We start from the raw sequence: 24,991 nt of genomic DNA, 5'->3' as shown, positions 1-24,991 counted from the left end.
CACAGGACGGAGCAATATCAATAGCTTCGTGTGTTAGTTTATCGTTCAAGTGCAGCAGGGTTTGGGTGAGCTTGTTAGAGTGCACCAGGAATGAAAGTTTAAGACTTTGGCTTTTCATAAGAATAGGGTAAGGTTTTGGAGGTGGTCAGCAGACACCAGGCCCTGGTCCTCTAACAAAATGATAACTTAACCTCCTGTAACCCCTTTTGTTGGAGGAGCTTTAAAAAAAAGACAAGGAAAGGGGGTGGGGACTAGAGAAAGGTTTTTCTCTAGCCAGCGACATGGTGGCAATGTCAAAGAGAAGACTCCTTTGTGTTCACAGTGTATTGCCAAATAAAGTGCTGTATTATGTTGTGAGCTTCCTTTCTTCTGCCTGGTTTTCAATGCACGCCTTTAATCCCAGCACTCGGGAGGCAGAGGCAGGCGGATCTCTGTGAGTTCGAGACCAGCCTGGTCTACAGAGCTAGTTCCAGGACAGGCTCCAAAGCCACAGAGAAGCCCTGTCTCGAAAAACCAAAAAAAAAAAAAAAAAAAAAGAAGAATAGCGTAAGGATTCCTCCCAGGCTTTCCCCTCTACGCTCTCAGGCCATCTGTCTGAGCAGGCCAGTGGTCTGGCACACGGTAGGTCTTTAGATTCATATGAAGCTTTTTTCCCTTCTCTCAATGTTGGGTGCTTATATTTGGATCACATTGGAATACCAGCCTGGCGGTGGTGGTACATACTTCTAATTTCAAAAATTGGGAGATACAGGCAGGTGGATGTTTACAAGTTCGAGGCCAGCCAGGACTACAGAGTGAGTTCCAGGACAATGCTACACAGAGAAACCGTCTTGAAAAAAACAAAAGACAAAAAAAAAAAAAAAAAAAAGATGTAATATCAAACTTCTTTAAGATAATTGGTTTGGTTTATGCAGTTTTGCCTACAGTAATAATGGAGAAGTGAGTGAAGACAGAAACATTGGATGGATTTCTGATGACATTTAAATAAAAAAAGCTGCTCCTAATTGCTATTCTGTAGTAAACATCTTTGAATATCATTCTGCTTTTTAAGCACTCTCAACATCATTAAGAATTTAAATTTGGGTGATGGCGCACGCCTTTAATCCCAGTGTTTGGGAGGCAGAGGCAGGTGGATCTCTGTGAGTTCAAAGCCAACCTGGTCTACAGAGTGAGTTCCACAGTACAGTTAAGGCTACACAGAGAAACCCTGTCTCAAACAAAATAAACAAACAAAAATTTTAACTTCAGGGGCGGAAGAGGTTGTTCAGTTGTTAGAACACTGACTGCTCTTCCAGAGGACCCAGCACCCGCATGGTGACTCACAACCACCTATAACTCCGTCTCCTGGGGGATCCGATGCCCTCGTACAGACCTAAGTGCAGGCAAAATACCGATGCACATTAACATAAAAAGAATTTAGCTTCATTGGGGGAAGCTTCCTGATCTGAGGCTATTTGGTGTCAGAATCAACTAGAGAGACTGTTCAGAAGCCACATTTGTTTATTTGTTAAATGGCCTTGAACTTGTGACATCGCTTGTCTTTTCTCCCAGGAAAACATGTGAGGTACATTTTCCATAGGTTTTAAAGCAGCCTTTCTTTTTAAAAGTCTTACCTTGAAAGGGTAAAAGCAAATTTTCTAAGCTGGGGAAAATAGGTAGATGCCAGAAGATCAGATGTTCAAGGCCAGCCTTGCCTATCTATACTGTAGGAGGCTAGCCTAGGCTACTTGAGCTCTCACCTACAAACAACAAAAACAATACCAAAACAACAAAAAAACCCAGACAACAGCAAAACCTAAAAATGCAACAAATAATAATTCAGCTCTTCCTAATCAATTTTGCTTTGTTACTTTCTCTGAGCTTAACTGAAATGTCTTATCCCTGAACAGAATCTAACCACATCCTGGTGTTACAGTGCAGGGTCCTGTTGGCCACTGCTCTCTGCTTCTGTGTGTTTCACTATTTTAGAGTCAACATATGAGATCAAGTAGGCTTCTGTTATCTTATCACCTTGTCATAATACCCATCAGGCAAATCAAGGTTGTCACATACAGGGATTTCTTTTCTTTTTAACTACTTAAATGATATTCTATGTTGTGTGTGTCTTACATTTGTCTACAAAGGATGAGGTGTCATACACTAGGGAAAGAGTCAAGATTATGAACTGTATACAAAGTAGGTAAGTGGAATCTTGGCTTACCATTCTGATCTTACAGTTGTAGTTTTTAAATATTTATTTTATGTGAATGAGTGTTTTGCCTGTGCGGAGGCCAGAAGAGGGAGCTAGATTCCCCCAGAACTGGAGTTAAAGATGATTGTCAGTGGCCATGTGGGTGCTGAGAATGGAATCCAGGTCCCCTGCAAGAGCAACAAGTGTCCTTAATTGCTGAATCATTTCTCCTATCCCTTTATAGTTACGTGTTAATCCTGGAACTGAATTGCTGAAATAACGCAAGCCAATTACTCTAGCAAGCAAGCTTCAAAACCCATGCTTATAGCAAAAGTTTCTTACTGTAGTCTTTCCCCATTCAGTATGGGAAGGTAGGGGACCTATTTATTTCTGTGGTTCAGGAACTTGTTATCTGTAGGGCTTTGCTGCCTACAATCCCATTTCTCTGGAGGAAGAGAATCATGTTGTTAAGCCTCCAGGCACTACATGTATCCTGAATGTTGCTTTTGAATCTAGCTGACTAATGAGCTGCTTCTTATGATGAGAGTTTTATTGTTAGGGTTTATTCCAGAGACATTCATCATTCATTTGCTTCTCTTATTTAGAACCCTGTGCATAGATTCCTGGAAAGGCTGTTTTTCTCCTAGAAATACAACTAAGTGTGTTGGGAATGTGCCTAGCATCTAAAGCTTGATGAGGCTTCGGAATACTCTGTATTTTAGATAAGGCCAGTTGAAACTATTCTTAACCGCTCTGTATGGTGAACTGTTTCTTATGAGACATGCTTCATCAAAGCACTGAAATTATGCAGACAGAGCTGGGAATGTTCTCTGAAGAGCATCCTATCAGCTTCTCTCTAATTCTGGGTTTTATTTAACACTTAGCCCTCAAAATGGGGCCGCGGCAGCAACTTGTGGTTCTAACTCACGTCGGGCCTTCGAGGAGTTTGGGATGCTATTTTGTGGCTGGCATACAGAATCGGCGAGGTTAACTGTACTTCTATAGGTCACCCGTGAGTCAACGGCTGAGCTAGGATTAGCGCTGACAGCTGGTGAGCTGCTAGGCTGTTGCTAACTGAGCAGCGTTGACATTCACTTTGATTTGACTTTGCATTTCATTTTCAACTATTTATTCATTTTAAGGCCTTTTAAAGAAACTTTTTAGGGATATTGTGGGACAGAGGAAACTTTCTATAAATGCCCCGGGAGAGCCCTCTTGCTTCTGTCTCCTTTTCTATCCTTCCAACTTGATAGTTACATGTTTCTGTTTGGAAAGCTTTCTCTTGGTGGTTTTTTTTCCCCCTAAATTTAGGATAAAAAATACTTTTAAGTTAGGTAGTCTCAATTTTACCTTATTTTGAAATTTGACACTTTTCAACAAAAACTTATAAGGTCTAATTGTGTCATAGCATGTATATATGAGAGGGCTTGGACACATCTTACTTGTACTTGATGAAGTAGCCACAGAGATGGAGAGTGTGTATCTCAAGTTTGGAACGTAAAGTTCAAGTATAGTAGACTCATCCCTTGGCTAATGGATCAGTATAGTACTCCTCTGAGAGAGAGAGAGAGAGAGAGAGAGAGAGAGAGAGAGAGAGAGAGAGAGAGGAGAGAGAGGTGACCACTAACCCTGTTTCAGTTCAAGATCAATGCCTCATAGAGAGTTTTAAGGCCAAGTGCTGTTTGGTAGACATCTGGGTCTTCTCTGCGACTGCACAGGATGGCTGGCTCGTTGCAGGCTATGCAGATGAGCTAGGATTTCTAGAATTCATAATTTCATGGAAAGTTCTGCACTGTAGAAGGTGCGTTGTGGTTCACACCTTCAATCTCAGCACTTGGGAGGCATAGACGGGCAGATCTCAGAGTTTGAGGCCAGCCTGTTCTACTTAGTGAGTTTCAGGATAGCCAGAGCTATGCAATAGAGAGACCCTATCTCAAAACAAAAGCAAACAACAATTTGCCTAGACCTCACAAGGATCCACCTGATTCTGCCTCTCCAGTGCTGGGGAATAAAGCCGTGCGCTACCAAGCCCAGAAGAAAAAAAAAGAAAAGAAAGAAAAGAGAAGAAATATGTAAAAAGATGCCTCCTCTATATTTATGAGATGCTATGTGGGGGGTAGAGTGGACAAGCAGCCACTGGACAACCAAGAGTGATATCTGTCTGTCTGTCTGTCTATCTATCTATCTATCTATCTATCTATCTATCTATCTATCTATCTATTTCCTTCCCTTTCTCTTCAACCCCGGATTTGCTCCCTAGACCCTCCACTTTCTTTTTATATGCATGTATGTTTGTGTACTCGTGTGCATCCTTGGTGTAGTAGGAGGCCAGGAGAGAGGATCAGATCCCCTGGAACTGGACTTGTAGTCCCTGTTAAGCAGCCATATGGACCCTCTGCAAGATCAGCAAATGCTGTTATAATTTAGCAAAAAAAAGAAAAAGAAAAAAAATGGAGCAAGAGAGAAAGATGCCATGTGACAAAAGTTCAGGTGGAGGGGGTTTTTATTGGGGGAAAGTGAATGGGAAGAGGGGGGAGGGGAGGGCAGAGTCTGGCTTTTGGGGGCAGGAATAGCAGGAGTGGAGTGGCGTGGGGGGGAAGGGGAGAGGGACAGACAAAGAGAGAGATGGGAGGTGGGCAGGGTCCTTTTAAAAGGAAATATAGCGAATGTGCACAGAAGGTGCTCTTAGTAGCTGCAGCTGTGAGGACATACCCTGTCAGAACCCCAAGGGCAGGCAGTACAGATGCCTGAATACTAACATTCCTCCCTTTTATTTATTATAAAATGGTGAGAACTTAGAAAGAGGTAACAGGTGAGGTGGGAATGAGGATGCTGTGTTCTCAAGACTACTTCCTGCTGACTTGGTGGTGTCGCTCATTTTTGGGGTACCTGAGAAAGCTGGGTGCTGACTGCTTTATGTCACTGTTCTTGCTCTGTGGCACTGTCAGGCACTGCTAGGACCCAACAAAATGCTGTTCCGGGTGGATCTAAGTCGACTCCCTAGGGTTTAAAGCACCTGGTCCATTCCCATCAGCACAGCATCACTCAGACATATTTGATGGTCTTGCACCTCAAGCTTTATGGCCAACAGCTGGTAATCTTCCAACAGTAGCTGATTAGGAATGGTCAGTGGGTCCAAAAAGCATTCCAGTGGGAGCAAAGAGGTATAAATGGTGACACAGTTCCCGTGAATGTGGCAGAGAAGTAAGACCCAAGGGTCTGCAATTTCTAGCATCCTAGGAATTCAGAGAGGGTTGATTTTGAGACAGGCACAGGGGTCAAGGGCTCTGAGCCCGAGAGAGACACAGTCACCTGGTACCAGGACTTCGAGAAAAGCCACAAGGCAAGGAGAAGTCTATGCTAGAGAAAGGAAGCCTCACATGCAGGGGAATGGTCAGGTGGGACGCCCTGCCAGAGACCCAGTTGCCAATATTGAATGGAAGGGGAAAATGCCAGTGAACGAGGAAGCAGATTTGTTACATGTGGAAAAGAGGATCTGTTGAGGGTGGAGCAGGTGGGTAGGGTCCCAGAGTGAAGTGATTACCTTTCAGTGAGCTCTGCCACTGAGCAAACATGCTGCATGCAACAGAGTTAGGGTAAGAGTTTTATTGGGGGAGGGAAGCGGAAGAGTGAAGGGTGAGGAGTGATACCTCCTTCTATCTATCAGGATCGCTGGCAGAATGTTGCAAAAGTCTCATAAAATATCAGAAAGTGGAGTTTTGGTAGGCTTATTCCCCATGAGTGAGGCAGAACAGGATTCAATGGCATTTTATCAAGCAAGGATCGTGAGAAACACACAGGCTGTCCGGTGATCCATCAATCAAGGGGCAGGGACTGAAGGGACTAGACTGGCACAGGTCTCCCAGTGGGTAGTCACGTAAAGGGTGGGGGCCAACGGCTCTGAGCCAGAAAGAGCCATGGTTGCCTGTTACCAGGGGCTTAAGGAAGTCAAAAGGCAAAAACACCACATTTGAGAGACAAGATGAGTCCTCACTCCTGCGAAGTAGCCAAAGGTGGAGAAAGGGGAGTGGCATACCAATCATGTCATGTTGGATGAAGGGGACCCAGCTAATCTAGAGATCTGAGGCTGTGTCTATGTGGACCTGGTTCCAGGATCCTGGTGTACCTTAAACTGCCTGCGGGCAGGAAGAAGCTCCAGAAGAGCCTTTCCTGGCCAGAGAACCAATGTTATAATTTAGAAAAAAACGGGCATGAGAGAGAAAGATGCCATACAAAAGAGCTCAGGTAGAGAGGGTCTTTGCTGGGAGGAAGTGAATGGGAAAAGTGGGGAGGGGAAAGGGGAGACCAGCTTCTGGGGACAGAAGTGGCAAAAGAGAAAAGAGGGGAGGGGAAGGAAGGAGAGAGATACAGACAAATGGAGTTACAGAGAGAGAGATGGGAGGTGGGCAGGGCCCTTTTAAAAGGTAACTTAGTGAATGCACAGGAGGTGCTCTTAGTGGCTACAGGTGAGGATGAGCACCCCAAGGACAGACCAGTACAGATGCCTGAATTCTAACAAGTTCTCTTCACCACTGAATGATCTATCAACCATCTCTTCAGCTTCTCTGATTCTGAGCAAGACAGCAGATTTGGGGAGCAATGTCACTCTGAGACCTCTACACATTTATTATATTATTTATTTAAAATATTTATTTGGGGCTAGCGAGATGGCTTAGTAGGGAAGCAATCTTTCTGATGACGTGAGTTCAATCTCTGGAACTGTAGAGGAAGGAGAGAATGACCCTCAGAGTTCTCAAAGTTATCCTCTGTCCTCCACTTGTATGCTATGGCATGTACAGATGTGCACACACACTAATAATGATGATGATAATAATAATATAAAAGTCAGTTAAAATAAAGAAAATGATTAAATATTTATTGAAAGCCAATAGGTGGCATCCTCAAAACCTCAGATTGTTTGGCCACTTATGGTGTTAATTTATTTGAAGTTCAAACAGAGTCAACACTTTTCCCATTTTCCAGCAATTTCTCTTGAATCTAACATTCCATTGCTTAAATTATACGATGGGAGAAAGTGAGAGTTGTAGGCAGAATGGATTTGCAGGAAACTCTACTTCCTCCTCCTCTAAAGATTAGTGATTGATTGTGTACATTCTGGTTGCACAGGGCTCTGTGCACATCTCAAAGGAATCATGACCATGGATTGACTCTACACTACCTGTACCTTCAGGAATTACAGGAGGTCTATCCTCAGTGCCTAGAAAGAGGGCACATTCATCACTTCTCATTGCTAGGACAAGATATTTTGACAGAAGCAACTTAAGGGAGGAAGAGTTCATTTTGACTTACAGCCAGTTATGATGGGAAGGATTTCCGGTAGTAGGAGTTAACAGGAACTGCATCTGGTTACTGAGCCACTTCCATCAGCCAAGACCCACAGAACCAAACCAGGACCACTAGCTGGTACCCACATTTTCAAACACATTAGCCTGTGGGGACATCGCACATTTAAAGTACAGCAAAGGACTTGCCTGGTTTCTGTGAAAAATGTGAGTTTCCTTGCATTAATTTGCTACAGAGTAAGCACGAAGCCCTCATGAATCTGTTTATAGTGAAACATGTGGCTTACTGTCATGTAAATACAAGAAAACCCATCGATTGGGTCACAAGAGGATCCATGAGGTGAAGATCATTCAGACATATGAAGATAAATCATATGAAGATGGTTGTCACCTTTGGCCTCCAGGAACACACAGATGTGGTTAGTCTTTTTCCATGACAACAAAACAGGAAGCAATTTCTCTCCAGTCTAACTGATTGAATGGCATAATATGAGCGAGTGAGTGATTGTTGCAGTCTAAAGTGATTTGCATGAAACCTACTTTATACTCCAATTATTACTATACATGATTACAGGACAACCTGGCTGTTAATTGCCTGTGGTCTTTAAATATGCGCTTCTTTCAGAAATAGACACTAATTATTAGATCTTGTTTTCGGTCTCACCCGAAGTTGCAAATGTCTAGGATTTTTTTTAATTTGCAAGTCTAATTGTGCTCAGACATAGTAAAACTGATCTCATTCGAAATCCTATTCAAGGGAAATGCTCTTGGTAACTTCAGATTATGAACTTTACTTTTAATTCTATGTAGATTCAAGTTTCTCTCCATTTTAAAAGGAGATAATTTGTTTGTAGTTATGGGTCTGAATACGTCTGTGTGCACAGAAATGCAGGTTCCCTCAGAAGCCAGAGTCAGATGGGTTTCCCAGGAGCTGGAATTACATGGAGGTTTGAGCCACCTAATGTTTGTGTTAGGAACCATACTTGGGTCCTCTGCAAGATCAATATGTGCTCTTAACCACTTAGCAATCTCTGCAAGTTCCATGCAAATCCTTGTCACAGTGCTGGAGGAATTTATTTTATTTTTCCTTGTAGTACTGGGTATTGAATCTAGGGTGTTACATGTGCTAGCCAAGACCTTTCCCACTGAGTTGCAACCCCAACTCACCTTCCTTCCTTCCTTCCTTCCTTCCTTCCTTCCTTCCTTCCTTCCTTCCTTCCTTCCTTCCTTCCTTCCTTCCCTCCCTCCCTCCCTCCCTCCCTCCCTCCCTCCCTCCCTCCCTCCCTCCCTCTTTCCCTTTCTCTCTCCCTTTCTCCCTCCCTCCTTCCCTCCCTCCCTTCCTTCTTTCCTTTTTCTTTCTTTCTTCCTTCCTTTTTTTTTTCCAGGACAAGTTTTCTCAGTAGCTATGGAGCCAGTCTTGAAACTCAGTCTGTAGACCAAGCTGACCTTGAATTCATAGATCTGCCTGCTCTGCCTCCTGAGTGCTGGAATTAAAGGCGTACACTCCCACCATCTGGCTTCCCAACTCACTTTTTAAGACAGGGTCTCACTAAGCTGCCTATCGTGGCCTTGAACTATCTACTTTCTGACTTCCCAGGGGATGGGGCCACAGGCCTTTAGTTTCATTGGTGAGGTTGGGTAGCTAGCTAGCTGATCCTGTGAAGAAGGACGCTTAAAAGAAATCCCACACTAGCTCAGAATTGCACTTAATGGAGGGTTACTTATTTAGAGGTAGACTCACAGATCACAATCCTCTGCTGGAACAAGGAACAGCAACCGAATCCTAAAGTAGGCATAAATAGTATAAGAGACCATGCCTAAGTGGGCGGGTAACTTAAAGGCTACTGGCGGTAGGAATTCCTACAGCAATTCTGAATCTGCAGTCCTGAAGCTCATAGTGCTGGGTTTGTTCTGGGTCTAGGCCTAGGGCAGCAAACTCACATGCCTCCAGTGGACAGTCTGGTAAAAGGAAACCATGACACTGGTCAGAGAGTATCCCGGGGCTTACAAGTTCTGCCTTATCTGCAGGCCGTAACTGCTGGCACTCATTTGTCATTAATCTCGGTTAGGAATTTTGAGATTTATGTGACACTGAGCAGTTTTTAAAGTTGGATATGCAAGCCAGATTTTAAGGGAGTATGTGACAGCAAAGAGCAGACATGTATAGTATATTCTAGACTTAACACTTGCTCTTCCCGCTTCCTTTCCTAGTTTCACCCAGCTGATGCTCACCACTCTTGATTTAGCTGGCCTTTCTAGGGAAGCTTGGCCAGGATATAGGGGATGCCTTCTGTGACTGGCGCTTCCTTCCTTCCTTCCTTCCTTCCTTCCTTCCTTCCTTCCTTCCTTCCTTCCTTCCTTCCTTCCTTGCTAAACTGGCCCCAAACTCTCTGTGTAGCTGAGTATGACCTTGAACTTCTGATTCTTTTGTGGTTGAGTGTTAGGATTACAGACATGTACTACCAACTTGTTTGATGTAGTATTGGGGATTGAACCCAACACCCAAGGGTTTTATAGATGCCAGGTGAGTACTCTGCTGATTTAGCTTCACACCACACACACACACATACACACACACACAGAGACACACAGAGACACACAGACACAGACACACACACACACACACACCCTTTTAGCTTCTTCTCAGCATTAAACACCAGTGAAAGTCATATCAGAATTGTCTCTGTGTCCTCTTGCCGCCTAGTCTATAGAATGCTTGAGGGACTTCCCCAAATAGTCATTTGTTGAGTGAGTGGTGCAGAGTCCATCATTTCAGGAGCATTTTGGTCTTTCAGTCGAGTTAGGACATTCTGGATCCATCCATTAGCAGAGCTCATCTCCCAGATCCCTGTCTAACCACCCTGTCAGGCTTGGCAGAGGGAGACCCAGAAAAGGCGGGAGGAGAGCGCAAAGATCCTTTTCTTAAAGGGTGTCATAACTTACCACTCCTGCTTTTTATCTCTGCCCCCTTCTTTATTTCCCTGAAATTAGCATGTTCTCTGAGAAGGTAGAGTGTAGATGTGTTTTTGTTACTCAAAGCCATCTGAAGCCAAAATGAGTCTTTCTCCTGTCATAATTCTAAGTAGGGCCTTAGGCTGTGTTTACTGCCTCTAAAATAAGCGTGGTGCTTAGCTTCTCAGTTGCAACACTTTCCAGCTTTTTTCGAAAGAAATAAACAAAAATAAAATGTTATTTTAAAGTACTGTCAGAAATTAAATAAATCACCCTCAATAGTACTGCGTGTATGTATAAATATATATTTTTAAATTGGAGGAGCTCCTCAGTGCAACTTCTGCAATAGTCAGCATCCCCCCGATATTAATGGACCTGACGAAGGTTTACTGTGCAGATTCAGTGAGCAGAAAAAAGCCACATGCCTTATAAAACTGCCCAGTACACAAGTGCTGTGCCCACAGGTGGTTACTATTGTTAAGTCAATTTTACTGAGGTATGATTTGGGGAACAGCTTAAAATGTGGTGAATCACGGATCACTGACCTGTTTCTGATCCCATACTTGGTTTTTTGCTGAACATTGTTTTATAGAATGGTCACAGTCATGTAGTACAGGATTCTGAGTCTAGCCTTCCTTCCTTCCTTCCTTCCTTCCTTCCTTCCTTCCTTCCTTCCTTCCTTCCTTCCTTCCTTCCTTCCTTCCTTCCTTTTTCTTTCTCTCTCTCTCTCTCTCTCTCTCTCTCTCTCTCTCTCTCTCTCTCTCTCTCTCTCCCTCCCTCCCTCCCTCCCTCCCTCCCTCCCTTCCTTCCTTCCTTCCTTTTTTTTAAGGGGAGAGGTTTCAAGACAGAGTTTCCCTGTGTGAATCCTGGCTGTCCCGGAACTCACTCTGTAGATCAGGCTGGCTTTGAATTGAACTCAGAGATCCGTCTGCATCTGCCTCTGGTGTACTGGGTCTAAGATATGAGACATAGACACACAAACACACAGAAACTGGAAAAGTATCTAAGACACCAGGAGAAGGACTACCCCAAACTCTTGCTTTGGCATCATTACAAATAAAGTCATTGGGAACCTCTGCTAACAGGTTTCAGTGTGGACACAGACTTTCATTCCTTGTGGGTAATTATCAAGAACACTGATTGCTGGCAGGTAAAGAAAATAGCTTGGGGAGATAAAGCCATGATACCAATATTGAGACACACATGTGACATCCAACTATAAGTGATAATTAATTAGCCGTTTGATATCTGGAGTTCCCCAAATTAGAAATTATTGTGGCATGAAGATTATAGGATGATATGGAACATCTGAGATTCTCTAGAGAGTTCCTAGCCATCTGAAAAGAATGAGCAGGACACACCTAAGAGGCAGGTTACTGTTGGGCAGTTGAGTGCTATCCAAAAGAAGCTAAGAAAGAGAGGTACAAAAAGTGGGAGAAAAATAGTTGTCTTGGATACCGAATTGAGGGACCAGTCAGTTGTGTTGTGGGCATGGGGTGTCTTATGATGAAGAGGGTAATGGTGTGCATGTAAAAGTCTAGTTAATAGTGAGTTTAGTGAGTAAATAACTAAAGCCGGATGATTCAGGGGCTTCTGAATCTCTTGTGAATTTTTCGGGTAATTGTTGGAAACATGAGATGTTGGAGACATATATTCCATATATGGAAATGTTGTTTTGGACAATGTCTTGCCCTGTAGTCCATGCTGTCCTCAAGTATGTAATCCTGTTTCCCTGTCTCTTGGGCATTGAAATTACAGGCATGTAGCCACCATAAAGATGAAAGAGGTGTTTTTCATATTAAGATAAGGCAGGCTAAGACTATTCCCACAAAAGGTCAGGAAGCTTGCAGGACCACGTAACCAATGGGAGCGACGGATGCTCCTCACATCTCCCCCACCTGCTGAGGAGAAGCCCTGGTTGAGTCTTCATGGTTAGAACAGACTAGGGCATTTTGGAATTAACAAGTTCTAATGAACTATACCGTGATATGGTCTTTAAACTTATTTCTCGACTATTTCTAGAAAACTTACCAGGCAGAAAATGTCAGCGATTCTGTTGACGTGTGAAAATGCTCGGGCGGTTTAGTCACTTGTCAGTCCCATGTCCAAGTCTTCCCCATCTGTCCTGGCACAGTTCCGCCTCCCTCCCCACAGTGGTCAGAGTCTACCCCACCCCCTGTTTTGGCATTTGCTTTTTCTACAAATGTGCTATGTCTGTATATACTATCTCTCTGTGTGTTCTATTTTTCTTCTCATTAGGTGAGGAAGACAAAGACCATAGCTAGAGGAGCCCAGTCCTTCGTAGAACTTAGCAGTTTCTTTTATTTGGCTTGTTACATGAGGGAACAGTTATTAATACATGAACAGGAGGACTTACATGCAGAATGGGATGTTTTTGAGTTTTGGCATTAGAATTAATAAATTTAAAAATTGGTGCACTCTGTTGTAAGTGTGGAGGTCAAAGGACAATTTGTTGGAGTCTGCTCTTCCCTGCATGTGGGTCCTATGGACTGAACTCAAGTTTGTCAGACTTTCAAGACAGGGGTGCAGAGACTCAAGCTGGGTCTCTGTGATCCAAGACAGGCTTTCTACAATGTTCTCTAGACTTCTGACTTTATTTCCATAGAAATGCAATTGACTTGATAATAATTAATACAGTCCTAGGCAGTAGTTTGGTTTATCTGATTTTTTTTTTTAAATTCCTTATCTTGAATGAACAGAATAGTCTCCATGCAGTAACCACAGCTGAATATCTGAGTGAACACTGTAAGCCCAGCCCTTAGACCAGTTTGGGGACAGTTTGGGACCATTTGGGGCCAGTGTGAGGCCAGTTTGGGACCAGTCTGGGCCGCATAAAGAATTCCAAGCCATCTTGTAGATACATGAAAAGACCATGTCGCAAAGACCCGAGAGCTCCTCTTCTTGAGCAAGCTTGGCCCTGGTCACTCCGAGCTTCATAGGTGACTTAGGGCAGAGTAGAAGGAGAACCTTCACTGTGCTGATACTGCCATGGGATAGAGGGAAACAGATGCTGTCATCTTTGGATAACTAAAGGAACAACATGCATCAATTACTCTGCATTGTGCTAAATGTATCCACCCAGTAGTGTGAGAAGCAAATCCCAAATACCTATTTTTCTATGTGCTTGACCTTAAGCCTCTGGTTCTGGAACTCTCTCATTTTCATGTGTTCTCTCTCTCTCTCTCTCTCTCTCTCTCTCTCTCTCTCTCTCTCTCTCTCTCTCTCTTATTATGTTGTGCTGACTGTCCTGAAACTCAGTATATAGACCAGGCTGGCCTTGAACTCACAGAGATCTACCTACCTGCCTCTGCTTTCCAAGTGCTGTTAATAAAGGTGTGAGTCACCAAACCCAGCCTTACGTATTTCAACAAGATACTGTTGACAAATCACAAAATTAAGACTATACATTTGTCATTAGAATTGCATAAGAAACATATACTTTTAAGAAAATGCACAATGGTTATAAAGTTCTGTTTCCCCCTCTTACATGATGTCTGTACTTTTAAATCTTGTCTGAATGGTTTGATACTGCCAGGTAAAACCCTTCCTTCTGATTCCTCAAATTGGTTTAGGTAAAACATTTGGAACTTGCTACATCATGCTAGAAATAATTAAACTTTGCTATTTAAAACATAAGCAAACATTTGAGATACTGAATTTGAAACCAGGTGTTCTGTGTGTAAATAACTGAGACCTATGTAAAGGACTAAAGCCGGCCCCATCACCACTGCTCCTGTGACTGCGGGTGGACCATGGGCTAGGACTGATAGCCCTCGTGTCCATTATGAATCTCTTTATGGTACACTGTGTGCTTTGCTGAATTAGCATTCCAGATGTGTGACCAGAACCTGCCCGCTTTCCCTCAGGTGAGCCTGGCTTATGTGGAAGCAGCAGAGTGCCTCTCAGAGCCTGTGAACAGGGAGCCTCCTTCCAGAGAAGCTCAGCTCATGACGCTGCAGAACACATCGGAATTTGACATCCTTGTTATTGGGGGAGGAGCCACAGGAAGTGGCTGTGCACTAGACGCTGTCACCAGAGGTGAGTCATCTTCCAGTATTGTAAATGAAGACAGTGTTGACTCTTGAGCTCACATTTCTCTGGGTGTTCCCCAATTTTCCATCCTTCATGAAAACTCTCGCAATTTTAAAAATTCGAGGCACTTTCAATAGTTTTAAAATTAAATATAACTATAAAATATTTCACTTCAGATTTATTTGAAAATGAAGCTCCATATTCTTGAAAATTCATTCGTGTAAACCTCATAACCTAGTATTTTTCTATTTATTCTGAATCATGATACTTTTAAAATATATAGACACTCTAGAGTCTACTCTGCTATCACACTGACCTCAGTTGTCGTCAAGTTTCACATCTCCAATCATGGTGTATAATTTGAGGGTGTATAATTGAGGATTATGCTCAAACACGACAAAGCAGGTGGGAAGAACAGCTTCCAGTCATCACAAGGCAGCTTGAGCTTAGCTTTCTGGCCAGCCTGGGCAGGAGAATGGAAAGGGGCTATAATTCTATCTTTATGGGAGGTTGGGCTTGGGGACTGCTCTACTCAGAAGAATTAATATCTTCTAGGTAGGTGACAATCTTCTGTGCCAAAGAGAATCCTTTCTCTAGTAGGAGTCAGTCAGGGAACTTATTTTTCCTCCTATTCCCAGTTGTTTTCTTCATTTACATAAAAACATATAATCATTCCTTTCATTTCAATTTTGTAAATATTTGAGGTAGTTTCTGCATGCATAGACACTGCAAGAGAATACAAAGATGATCTATGGTCAATGCCTTAGTGAGCTTTTGTGTATAGATCACATTATACAGAACGCGTACCTTTCAGTGTGTGGATTAGAGACACAGGTACATCCGTCTGTAGGTGTAAACTTTCTCATCGATAGAGTGAACAGGAGCTGAAAGGCTGCTAGCAATATAACAGTTTAATAGGCAGCTATTACTTCCTGAGAAGGACCAGGACTGAAGAAATGTGCTGGCGGAACTGCACGGAATCAGCTCATGTGGGGACAGCAGATGCTTTAACTGGGATCACCGAGGCCAGATTGGAAGATGATGAGGGAGGGGTTGAGAGGCAGGAAGTATATCAATCAGGTGAAGACCTTGACTTTCCTGAGCAGGCCTCCTGAGATCCTGGAGATGATGAAAGGGTAATTTGGAGGGTGCAGACACATTGACAGACTCTCCAGAGACATGGAGATAAATGCCACGGTGAAGTGGGGTTGAGAAGAAAGCCATCTGTGGAAGGATTTTTTCTTTTTCTCTGCTTTTGTTTTGTGAAGGAAGGAGGAACAATTCAGTGCAGGACTGAAGTTGAATATGCAATTGAAGAAGAGAGGGTGCAGCACAGTCCTGGGGAAAGATGAGGAAGGGGCTGTCCCAGGTGTGCCCTAATTTGCACAGGGGTAAAGATTCTAAAACAGAAGAAAGGGACCCTGCTTAAAGGACCTGAGAACTGATATGGAACAGACAGAATCAGTGTGCTACGCTCCACTTATGTGTGGAAGGAAGAAACTTCAGTGTTGAATAAACATACCACTGTCTTATAGAGAAGATAATAGGGAAATACATACCTTATAGAGAATACCTTATAGAGAGGATAATAGGGAAATACATACCATCACCATATAGAGAAGATAATAGCGAAGGAAAGGGGTTTCTTTGTCAAAGTTGGAAAATAGAAATTGTTATCCATGAGGGAGAGGCAGGAGGGAGGCGGGGAGGAGGGAGAGAAAGAGGTAGGGAAGGGGGAGAAGGAGAACAGAGAGAGAATATGAGTCTCTGTGCACACCTAGTACTGCCAAGAAGCAGAGAAAATAGAAACCAGAGAAAGTAGATTAGAATCCAGAACAATTCTCAAATTGACTATTTATCAATAATAAGTGGAGAAATATAATTAATAATAATAATAATAATAATAATAATAATGAGGAAGGATTTACAGAAGCAGAGGGAACTGTTTAAAGACAGATCTAGAGCTGAAGAAGGCAAGGTGGCAGGTAGCAGAAGCTTGACATCTGGGGTGACTGGAGGACCCTGAGGGAATCCCAATGAAACCATCACCACAGCCTTATTTCCTTTTCTCCTATTGCAAAGTGTCACCCTTGTTCTCTTCGTGTATTTCCTCTATTATGTTTGAAAATGTAGACAAGACCAGTTGTAGTTACTCTCCTATACTGTGCTTCTTTCAGTAAATGCATTTAATAGGTTTCGTGTATGTTGTATTTATTCTTGTCAATGGAAAATGCTGTTTTGTGTGTTTTCACTAAGCGAATGAGGTTTTTTGTTTGCTTCTTTTTGTGAGTGTGTAGTATGCACGCACATTTGTGTATGGTTTTTGGAAGTGTGCATGTACAGAGGACAGAAGTTGATGATGGATGTGTTTCTCAGCCACTCTCCACTTGTTTGTGAGACATGAGCTGACTAGGTCAGCCAGCCTGGCCTCAGACTTTAGATGCTTCTGACTTAGTCTCCTAGACACTTGGATTTCAGGCATGTGACAGCATATCCGGCTATTTTTGTGTTTTTGTGTGTGTCCTGGATGCTAAACCGGGCGCCTCAGGCCTGCTAAGTACATAACTCCTGAACAGAACCTCCAGCCTCACGTTTATATCTTCCTTATTTAAAGCCCTACTGCTATGAGTTAAGTTCTGGACGAGCTCTGAGCATGCAAGAACTAGTAAGATGTTAACTAATACAGTTTTTTCCTTTGAGCAGTGAAGTAGGCATTCGATAGTGATTAGAGAATTGTGGGTAGTAGTAGTGCATTGTAGGTAGTGATAGTGATGATGACCACAAAGATGATGATTGGAGTTTTCATGAGAGTCTTATATTTAATAACATCTAAGAAAATTATATGCACTTAATATTTTGTGACATATTGATCGCCATCTTAGAATGATTGCCTGTCTTTACCTAAGTTTATGATTTACAGAAGGGATGGTCATAGTGTTTATAATTAAAACATATAAGGAGGTGCTGACGGTAGTGTGTATTTATCCTCTTACTGTGGTTTCTGATTATATCAGTGGCCCTCTGAAGTGTGAAATAACCATGGGCCTTTGGTTAATGAATTGCGCATTGTTGCTGTTCATTCATGGAATTTGCTCTTTTATTATATTTGATGCTTCACTTAACAACAAATTTTGCTTTCTCTGTGTTTGATATGTTTTTACCAAATTATTACTGATTGTATCCATTAATCTTTAGTCACATTTGACAAAAATAAATTACTGTGATCTTTTAAAGTTACCAGTAATAATTAGATTTTTTTCAGGACATCAAAGTTTTGGGGGGAAACACTAGATGTGAAAGGATTTGTATAGAAATGTTTACACAAGCTTTTTAGATAAAATCCTATGCCCAAATGTAATTTCAGCAGTGAATAAACAAAGACTGTGGAGGCGAAGTTGTGGAGTCCTTATAATGGTCATTTATTTACATTCTCACCATCTACATACATCTTTTCAGGAATCAATTCTCATTTGTTTCATTTGGGAATATTATTTCATAAACATAACATGCACAATTTGGCTGATGTTCTTCTGCAGGTCTATGATCAATAATAATGGCCTCACGTTCACCACATCTGTGGCTAGTTTCTCGACTGAAGTATGGTCCCCCAGGAACCACCGTGGGGGCTTTGCTCCCAAGGTAACAGAAAGGAGGAGACTTTGATTATTGCAGTCTCTCCCAGCTGTTGAAGGTGTTTCCTTTGTCTCTTTTTATGTGACTTTACCTGTGTGTATATCACAACTGTGTGTGACAGGCGGCAGAAGGATCAGTTCAAGGTTCTGAGACATGTTTCAAAAGCCTAAATGCCAGGGGCTGGAGAGACGGGGAGGTTGGCTCAGCAGTTAAGAACACTCACTGCTTTTTAAGAGGCCCCAGGATCGGTTCTTAGGACGTGAACCAATAGTATCTCCAAAGGCCCTGATGTCCTCTGTTCTTCATGGGCTCCTGTACACATATGATGCATATGAACGCACAAAGGCAGATACATAAAAAATAATAAATCTTTAAAGAAACCCTAAAGACAAAACATTGTACAGGTACTTATGGTTTATAAGGTGGTGTACGACTGGCAACTCTTGACTCTCATCATGCTTCTTTCAAGTCTGGGCGGTGCAGCATAGTTAGGACACAGACTACGCATGTGGGATGCAGCAAGTTCCAAGTTTGGTCTCACTGCTATTTATTTCTGACTTTCAATAAGTTTCTCTTACATAGAACTTCTAGATTTTCAGGGATAGTTGGAGTGTAATAGTAACATTCTTTTCCATAATCAAAGGTTTATGCATTGTAGAAAAAAATTGCAAAAGAAGGAGAGCCTTGAGTGAGCTTTGACTCTTTCTGGAGGCTATAGGCCTATATGCTTGAGTATTCTGCTACACTGCTCCTGGGAGTCGGGTGTGCAGTTAGCTTTTTGTCAGCTTGACATAACTGGAATCACCTGGGAAGAGGTAACCTTAATTGAGGAATTGATCCATCAGACTGGTCAAGCTCCCTGTGGGTGGTACCACCCCCTACAGAGGTAGGCCTAAGCTATAGGTTCTGACCCCTGTGGGGTTCTCATAGCAGACATCCCGCATATCAGATATTCACATTATGGTTCATAATAGTAGCAGAATTACAACTGTGAAACAGCAATGAAATAATGTTATGCTTGGGCTTCATCACAACACAAGGCATTGCATTAAAGAGCATTAGGAAGGCTGGGAACCTCGGGTCTAGGATGTATAAAGGGGTGGCTGAGGAGACCAGCAAACTGCTTTCCTGTGGTTTCTACTCCAAGTTACTGCTTAGTTTGCTTTGAGGATGGCCTATCAGCTATAAAGTGAACTAAACTCTTCTCTCCTGTAAGTTGGTTTTGGTGAGTTTTTTATTACAACAATAAAAATAAAGCTAGAACAGTGAGGGAAACCGCATTTCAGGGGATTAAACAGCAGAAAGCAGGCTCAGTCCTTGCTAGACACTGGAAATGGTGTAATGTTGCAAATCTCTGACTGTTATTTTGGAAATTTAACTTTTTGGGTTTTTGATTTTTGTTCTTTGTTTCTTTGTTTCTTTCTTTGTTTCTTTGTTTCTTTCTTTCTTTGTTTCTTTCTTTCTTTGTTTCTTTCTTTCTTTCTTTTTTTCTTTTTTTGAGACAGGGTCTCTCTACATAGCCCTGTCTGCCATGGAACTCACTATGTAGACTAGACAGTTCTCAAATGCACAGAGATTTGCCTGCTTCTGCCTCCTGTGTGCTGGGATTAACGCTGGGCGACTCTCTGTCTGATCTTTAACACAGTTTTAATACAGTGATTTTCTTTGTCAGGAGTCAGGCAGGAAAAACTTGAAAAATGGTGTCACACTCACTTGGGAATCAAACCTGTGCCATCTCCTAGATTACTAGGATATTGTTATATATCATAGAGGATGTATCAATTATTGAAGTGTTTAAAAACTACTGTAGAATTCTGTGGCAAAGTAATAGAAGGAAGACTAGAAAAAAAGTAAGAGTTTAGAAGTGGATGGAAAGTTTAGTGTCTTCTTATGGAGTGTTTACCTAGTGTGTGAAAGACTCTGGGTTGGAGCCTGCACTGCTGCAAACAAAACAAGAACAACAAGAATTTTTATCTGTTGCAAAAAACAATGAAGTAAGACCATGTGAAACGTGGAAAATACTTGTTATACCAAACAGGGTTTGTTTAAAGTAGTGCATTTGTTTGTGATAGGGATTCAGATAGCACAAATTGACTTCAAATTAAGTCAGGTAGCCGAGAGTCATTTCGAACTTCTGACCTTCCTGCCTCTACCTCCTGAGTTCTGGAATTACAGGCATGCACCACTATGTCCAGTTTAAATATTTGCAATGCTTTGCTTTGTCTATTATAAACAGTATTTAAATAAATACTGTCTATTTATTCACTCTTTAAAATTTTTATTATTTATTTATTTTATTTATATGTATGGGTGTTTTGCCTGTAGAGGTCAGAAGAAGGTACCGGACCATCTGGCACTGGAGTTATAGATGCTTGTTAGTTTCTAGTTGGGTGCTAGGAATTGAACTTAAGTACTTTAGAAGAGCAATATTCAGCCATCGCTCTGGCCCCATTTAGCCTTTTCATTTTGTTTCTGTTTCCCCGTTCTGTCTATCATATTAGATTGTTTTTTTAATTGTTAGTGAACTTAGTTCTTTAACAATTGAATAAATGTATGTAATGTATTATGATCGTTGTCCCCCTCATCCTCTCATTTCCCACCATTGTCAATCCTTCCCCTCCTTACCCATTCATTCCTCTCCCAGGTTTATAACTTTGGTATTTGTTTTGTGACCCATTTCAGTTAATCAGGGCTCTGTGGCCCCTGGGTGGGACTGTCCTTTGGAGCCCGGTGGGCTCATCACTGAACTCTCTTTTCACTGAATGGGTCTTCTTTTCCTTGAATAGTTTTCTATTCTCGTCTGTTTCTAGTTGCTGCTGCCTTTAAGATCTGTCTGGAACTTTTCCTCTCCCTGGGTCTTCTGCCTGTCCCATCTTCATCTTGACTATATGATGAGCCAGCTGGAGCCTTGGCTTTGGTGGTGTGCTCTGGCTGTGTTTATCTTCCTGCATCCGGCTGGGACCCAGCAGAGAGTCCTCAGCCCTAGACAGTGGGCAGGAGTAGCTTGGCAACTTCCCTTACAAAGTGCAGAACCCTTCCTTCTTCAGTCTCAGCTTTCAGGGGCTCATCTGACTTTTTTGTTTCCTCACAGTGAATAGTTCTATTACTTATCCTTTAGGATCGTATTCCCAGATTCTGAGCCCACTGGGACAGACGTGTTTGACCTGAGCACTCTGTTCTGCCTCACTTCTGGTCCAGGGAGTGTTTATCTTAATTTTGAATCAACCACATCTTTTTAAGTACTTTTGTTTGAATAAAGAAAGCAGGAGTTGTTCAAAGATGGGTGTGCAATGGCCGTACTAACTAAATTTTTGTTATCTAAAAAACTAATGTTTGCATGTTTGTATGTATGCACTTCCGTTTGTGTCTCTGTGTGTACTTGTGTGTGAATGTGTGACCACAGTAGGCATGCTGGGATTAGATTAACATTGTTATACACATCTTTTTATGTGGATTCTGGGGATCAAATTTGGCTTGTATGGTTAGTACTTTCACAGCCTGGCCTCCCTGGCCCTTGGAATTTTATTTATAACAGTATTTATGGTAGCAAGATATTGGGGAATGACTTCATAAATAAAGATTTTAGTCAGTTATAGAAATCAGATAAAGCTAGGTGGTGGAGGCGCACGCATTTAATCCCAACACTCAGGAGTCAGAGGCAGCCAGATCTCTGCCAGGTTCAGGAGTCAGAGGCAGCCAGGTTCGAGGCCAACCTGGTCTACAGGAGCTAGTTCCAGGACAGGCTCCAGAGCTGCAGAGAGACCCTGTCTCGAAAAACTAAAAACAAAAAACAACAAAACAAAAAAAAAGTAAAAGAAAAAAAAGAAAATCAGATAGACCTGTATGTAATTGCCAAGAAAATAGCCAAGATGTGTTATAAATCGGAAAAGAATATTATGGAAGAATAACTTATTTTAAGCACAAATGAATACAGGCTATAGACTTAAGCACAGCAAGATTATAGTAATACACACAAAACATTTTAAATAATTAACCTCAGTTTCCATTGGCTATTGTATTATTTTTATCATTTTTTTCTTACACTTCCCCCATTTGACACCGGCCATTTTTATAGTAACAAGGTGAAAAGAAGGAACTATAGTAGCACCTCTCATTTCCTGTAACTATATTATTATGCTATAAACACAATTTTGTGACTTTACAATTGAATGTATATTTAAGTAACATAAAATATGTTAATGATATAGTCAAAGTTAACAGTTATATATTAGTTATGTGTTTATCCATTTCCTAATATGGGCATAGCCAGAGGAATTGAAATAGTGAATATCTAATATTTTACACACCTGTACAAAACATTCACTGTCAGAATGCCGGACAAAGTATTGGATCCAGACCTTGCCTTGCCAGGGTTCCGGTCAGCTCCTTGTAGGTGCCATGCTAGAGGAAGGAGTCCTTCGTATTAGGCCTTTGGGGTAGTCTTCTGTATTAGTAATGATAGCAGCACAGGAACCAAATAGGTGCCCAAAGTTTAAAGAAAGAGAATCTCATCTTTGTTTAAAACCTCATCTTTCCCCATGCAGCATGCAGATTTGGCGCCTATGCTGACATTACCAGGGCACGGTCTTAACGTTTTGACTTGTGTTATTGCCTTGGGGCCTCTGATTATTTCATAGCGATGGCTCCTGCTTTCCATTTAGCAAACTCTAACAGTCACATTTCTGAAATTTAATACTAATGAAATAATTACAGATACAGGGACTTTAAAGGGAAATATAATCGTGCCGCACACTCTGAAAGAGTGAAGACAGATGCTCAAAAACAAGGAACTGAATAAATAAGCCATAGTAAATGTTTAATGTAATACTTTAAAAGGCTTTAAACAATGAAATTACATACAATATTTATCGATTACAAAATGTTTATAATAAACAGTGTTAAATGAAAAAACTTTAAATATGATCCCGTTTTTGCAAAACTGTACGTATGTGATTATATACATGCACAGAAAATGTGAATGTTTAAACGCCCAAATGTCAACTGTGGTTATCTCTGAGTGGTGTAATTACAGGAGTTTTATTTTGTTCTCTGCGCATCTCCGCATTTATTATATTGAGCATGTTTTCATGCATAATAAGATAATCAGTAAAAGGTATTAAAATATACTTCTGTTCTATTCCATGTTGTGAGAGTTAAATGTCGTATCGTTTCTCCCTTTAGGTTGTAATTATTCCCTTGCATTCATCCGACTGTCTGGATCCATGAGTTGTTTTAGTTGGAAATAGCTCTACAGTGTCCCTTAGGCCGGACGAGCCAGAACAGAGATGTGTTTGGTGCTCATCCCGCACCCTCCCTGGAAGATACGGGTTAGGTGTGCTGACACGTGGGGTGAAGATGAGCGAAAGCAGTCTGTAGCACCAATTCTCATTGTCTTAATGAATAAAACCCGAGTCAGATATGAGGGGGTGAAAGCGGAAGGATCAGTGAAGTAGTGTGACCGGCCACTAGAGAGACCTTTCACCTCTACCAATGCTCAGATCGCAGGGGCGATCCTCTCCACAGACTGCATCCTCAGACTGCACTGAGTTCCTGTTCCAGCCTTCCAGTCCTCACTCTGCCCAGCCAGATCATTCTTGTCTCCACCTCCCTAGTGCTGGGGTTAAAGGCATGGGATCCCTAGTGCTGGGGTCACCTTTGTGTGAGCTCTCTTCCTCCTTTAGACAGGTCCAGTCTGTACATCACAGGGTGGCCTTGAACTCACAGAGATCCCTCTGCCTCAGTCTCCCAAGTGCTGGGATTAAAGGAGTGCGCCACCACCACCTGGCCTCCTCAGCTCTCAGCAAGAGGTTGTTTGCATCCTGGGAACAAACCCTCCTTTTCATCTCTTCAACCCTGCCTTACCCAAGATTGCAAAGGCTAAGGATTGAGTGCAACATCGAAAATACGTGCAGTTACTCTAAGAGGATCAAGAGACCCTCTTTTACTTCCTTACCTTATCTTTAGGAAACAAAGCCTTTCATTCAAAACCAACCATCTTTGGTGGCGGGGGTGGGGGGGGCATTAGACCAAGAAGATAAAACAAAAAATAAACAGAACAATTAGAATCCAGTGATGGAAATTTGTAATCCCAACCCTGGATTTCCAGCTACACAGTGTATCCAGCTACACAGTGAGTTACAAGGGAGCCTGTGATGCATAGCAAGATCTTATGCCCCCAACCAATGCTCCCCCCTACACCATAAACATTTAAAGGCTCACACTTTTAGTTAAGTAATCAAAGAATGGAGTCATAGAATCGGCTGAAACAGCTGGTCACGTTTGGACTCTGTTACTTTTTCTCTGTATTCCCATCCAGCAAGATCAAGAGATTTGGAACACTTGATGCATGGCGTAGTCAACCATATCATTGTTCTGATGTTTTAGGCTTGCGTCCTTTCTTTTGTAATTTCAGTGACTTTTCGGTAACCTGGTGATTTCATACACTGATTTGGCAGTCATTTTGGAGACTACATTTGTTGTTTGCTTTGAGAAAAGCAGCCTCATTTCTCTGCAGAAATTCTGGTGGGTGGCTTGGTAATTTGACAAGAGATAATAAAATGGCAGCCGCAGAGGAGGGCCTGATGTGATGGAAAGGCTTGCTTTAAATTTCATTGCTGCTCACTGTGGTTTCTCACGGAAATACATATGAATAACTTCTAAAACACCTATTATAGGAAAAAACAGGCACCTGGAACTTGACAGTAAGTGTCCTGGAATACCTGCCTGAAGTGGTTTGCTAAGTCCCTGGGCAGCTCACAGAGTCAGTTTGGGAAAGAAAAACCCACCCTGACAGCCAGGGTCCCTGAGACCTCTTGCTAGAGTTGCCTCCTGAGATAGGACTCCTGATTGGCCAGGCTACACTGTGGGCCTTGGGTCTGCT

General features: G+C 42.1%; 1 protein-coding gene across 3 annotated transcripts in view; it reads left to right on the top strand.

The window, feature by feature from the left end:
- Gpd2 (glycerol-3-phosphate dehydrogenase 2) overlaps window positions 1-24,991 on the top strand; it is a 136,353-nt gene that overhangs the window by 42,842 nt on the left and 68,520 nt on the right. For all 3 annotated transcript variants that reach the window (XM_057755213.1, XM_057755214.1, XM_057755212.1), the window contains exon 3: window positions 14,313-14,484. In XM_057755213.1, the coding sequence (XP_057611196.1) occupies window positions 14,313-14,484 (172 nt within the window). The remainder of the gene's footprint in view (window positions 1-14,312; window positions 14,485-24,991) is intronic.

This window comes from Chionomys nivalis, chromosome 22 (assembly GCF_950005125.1).
Source record: "Chionomys nivalis chromosome 22, mChiNiv1.1, whole genome shotgun sequence".
Taxonomy (NCBI): Eukaryota; Metazoa; Chordata; class Mammalia; order Rodentia; family Cricetidae; genus Chionomys; species Chionomys nivalis.
The sequence above is the reverse complement of the archived record's forward strand: the minus strand, read 5'-3'. Positions and strand labels throughout refer to the sequence as shown.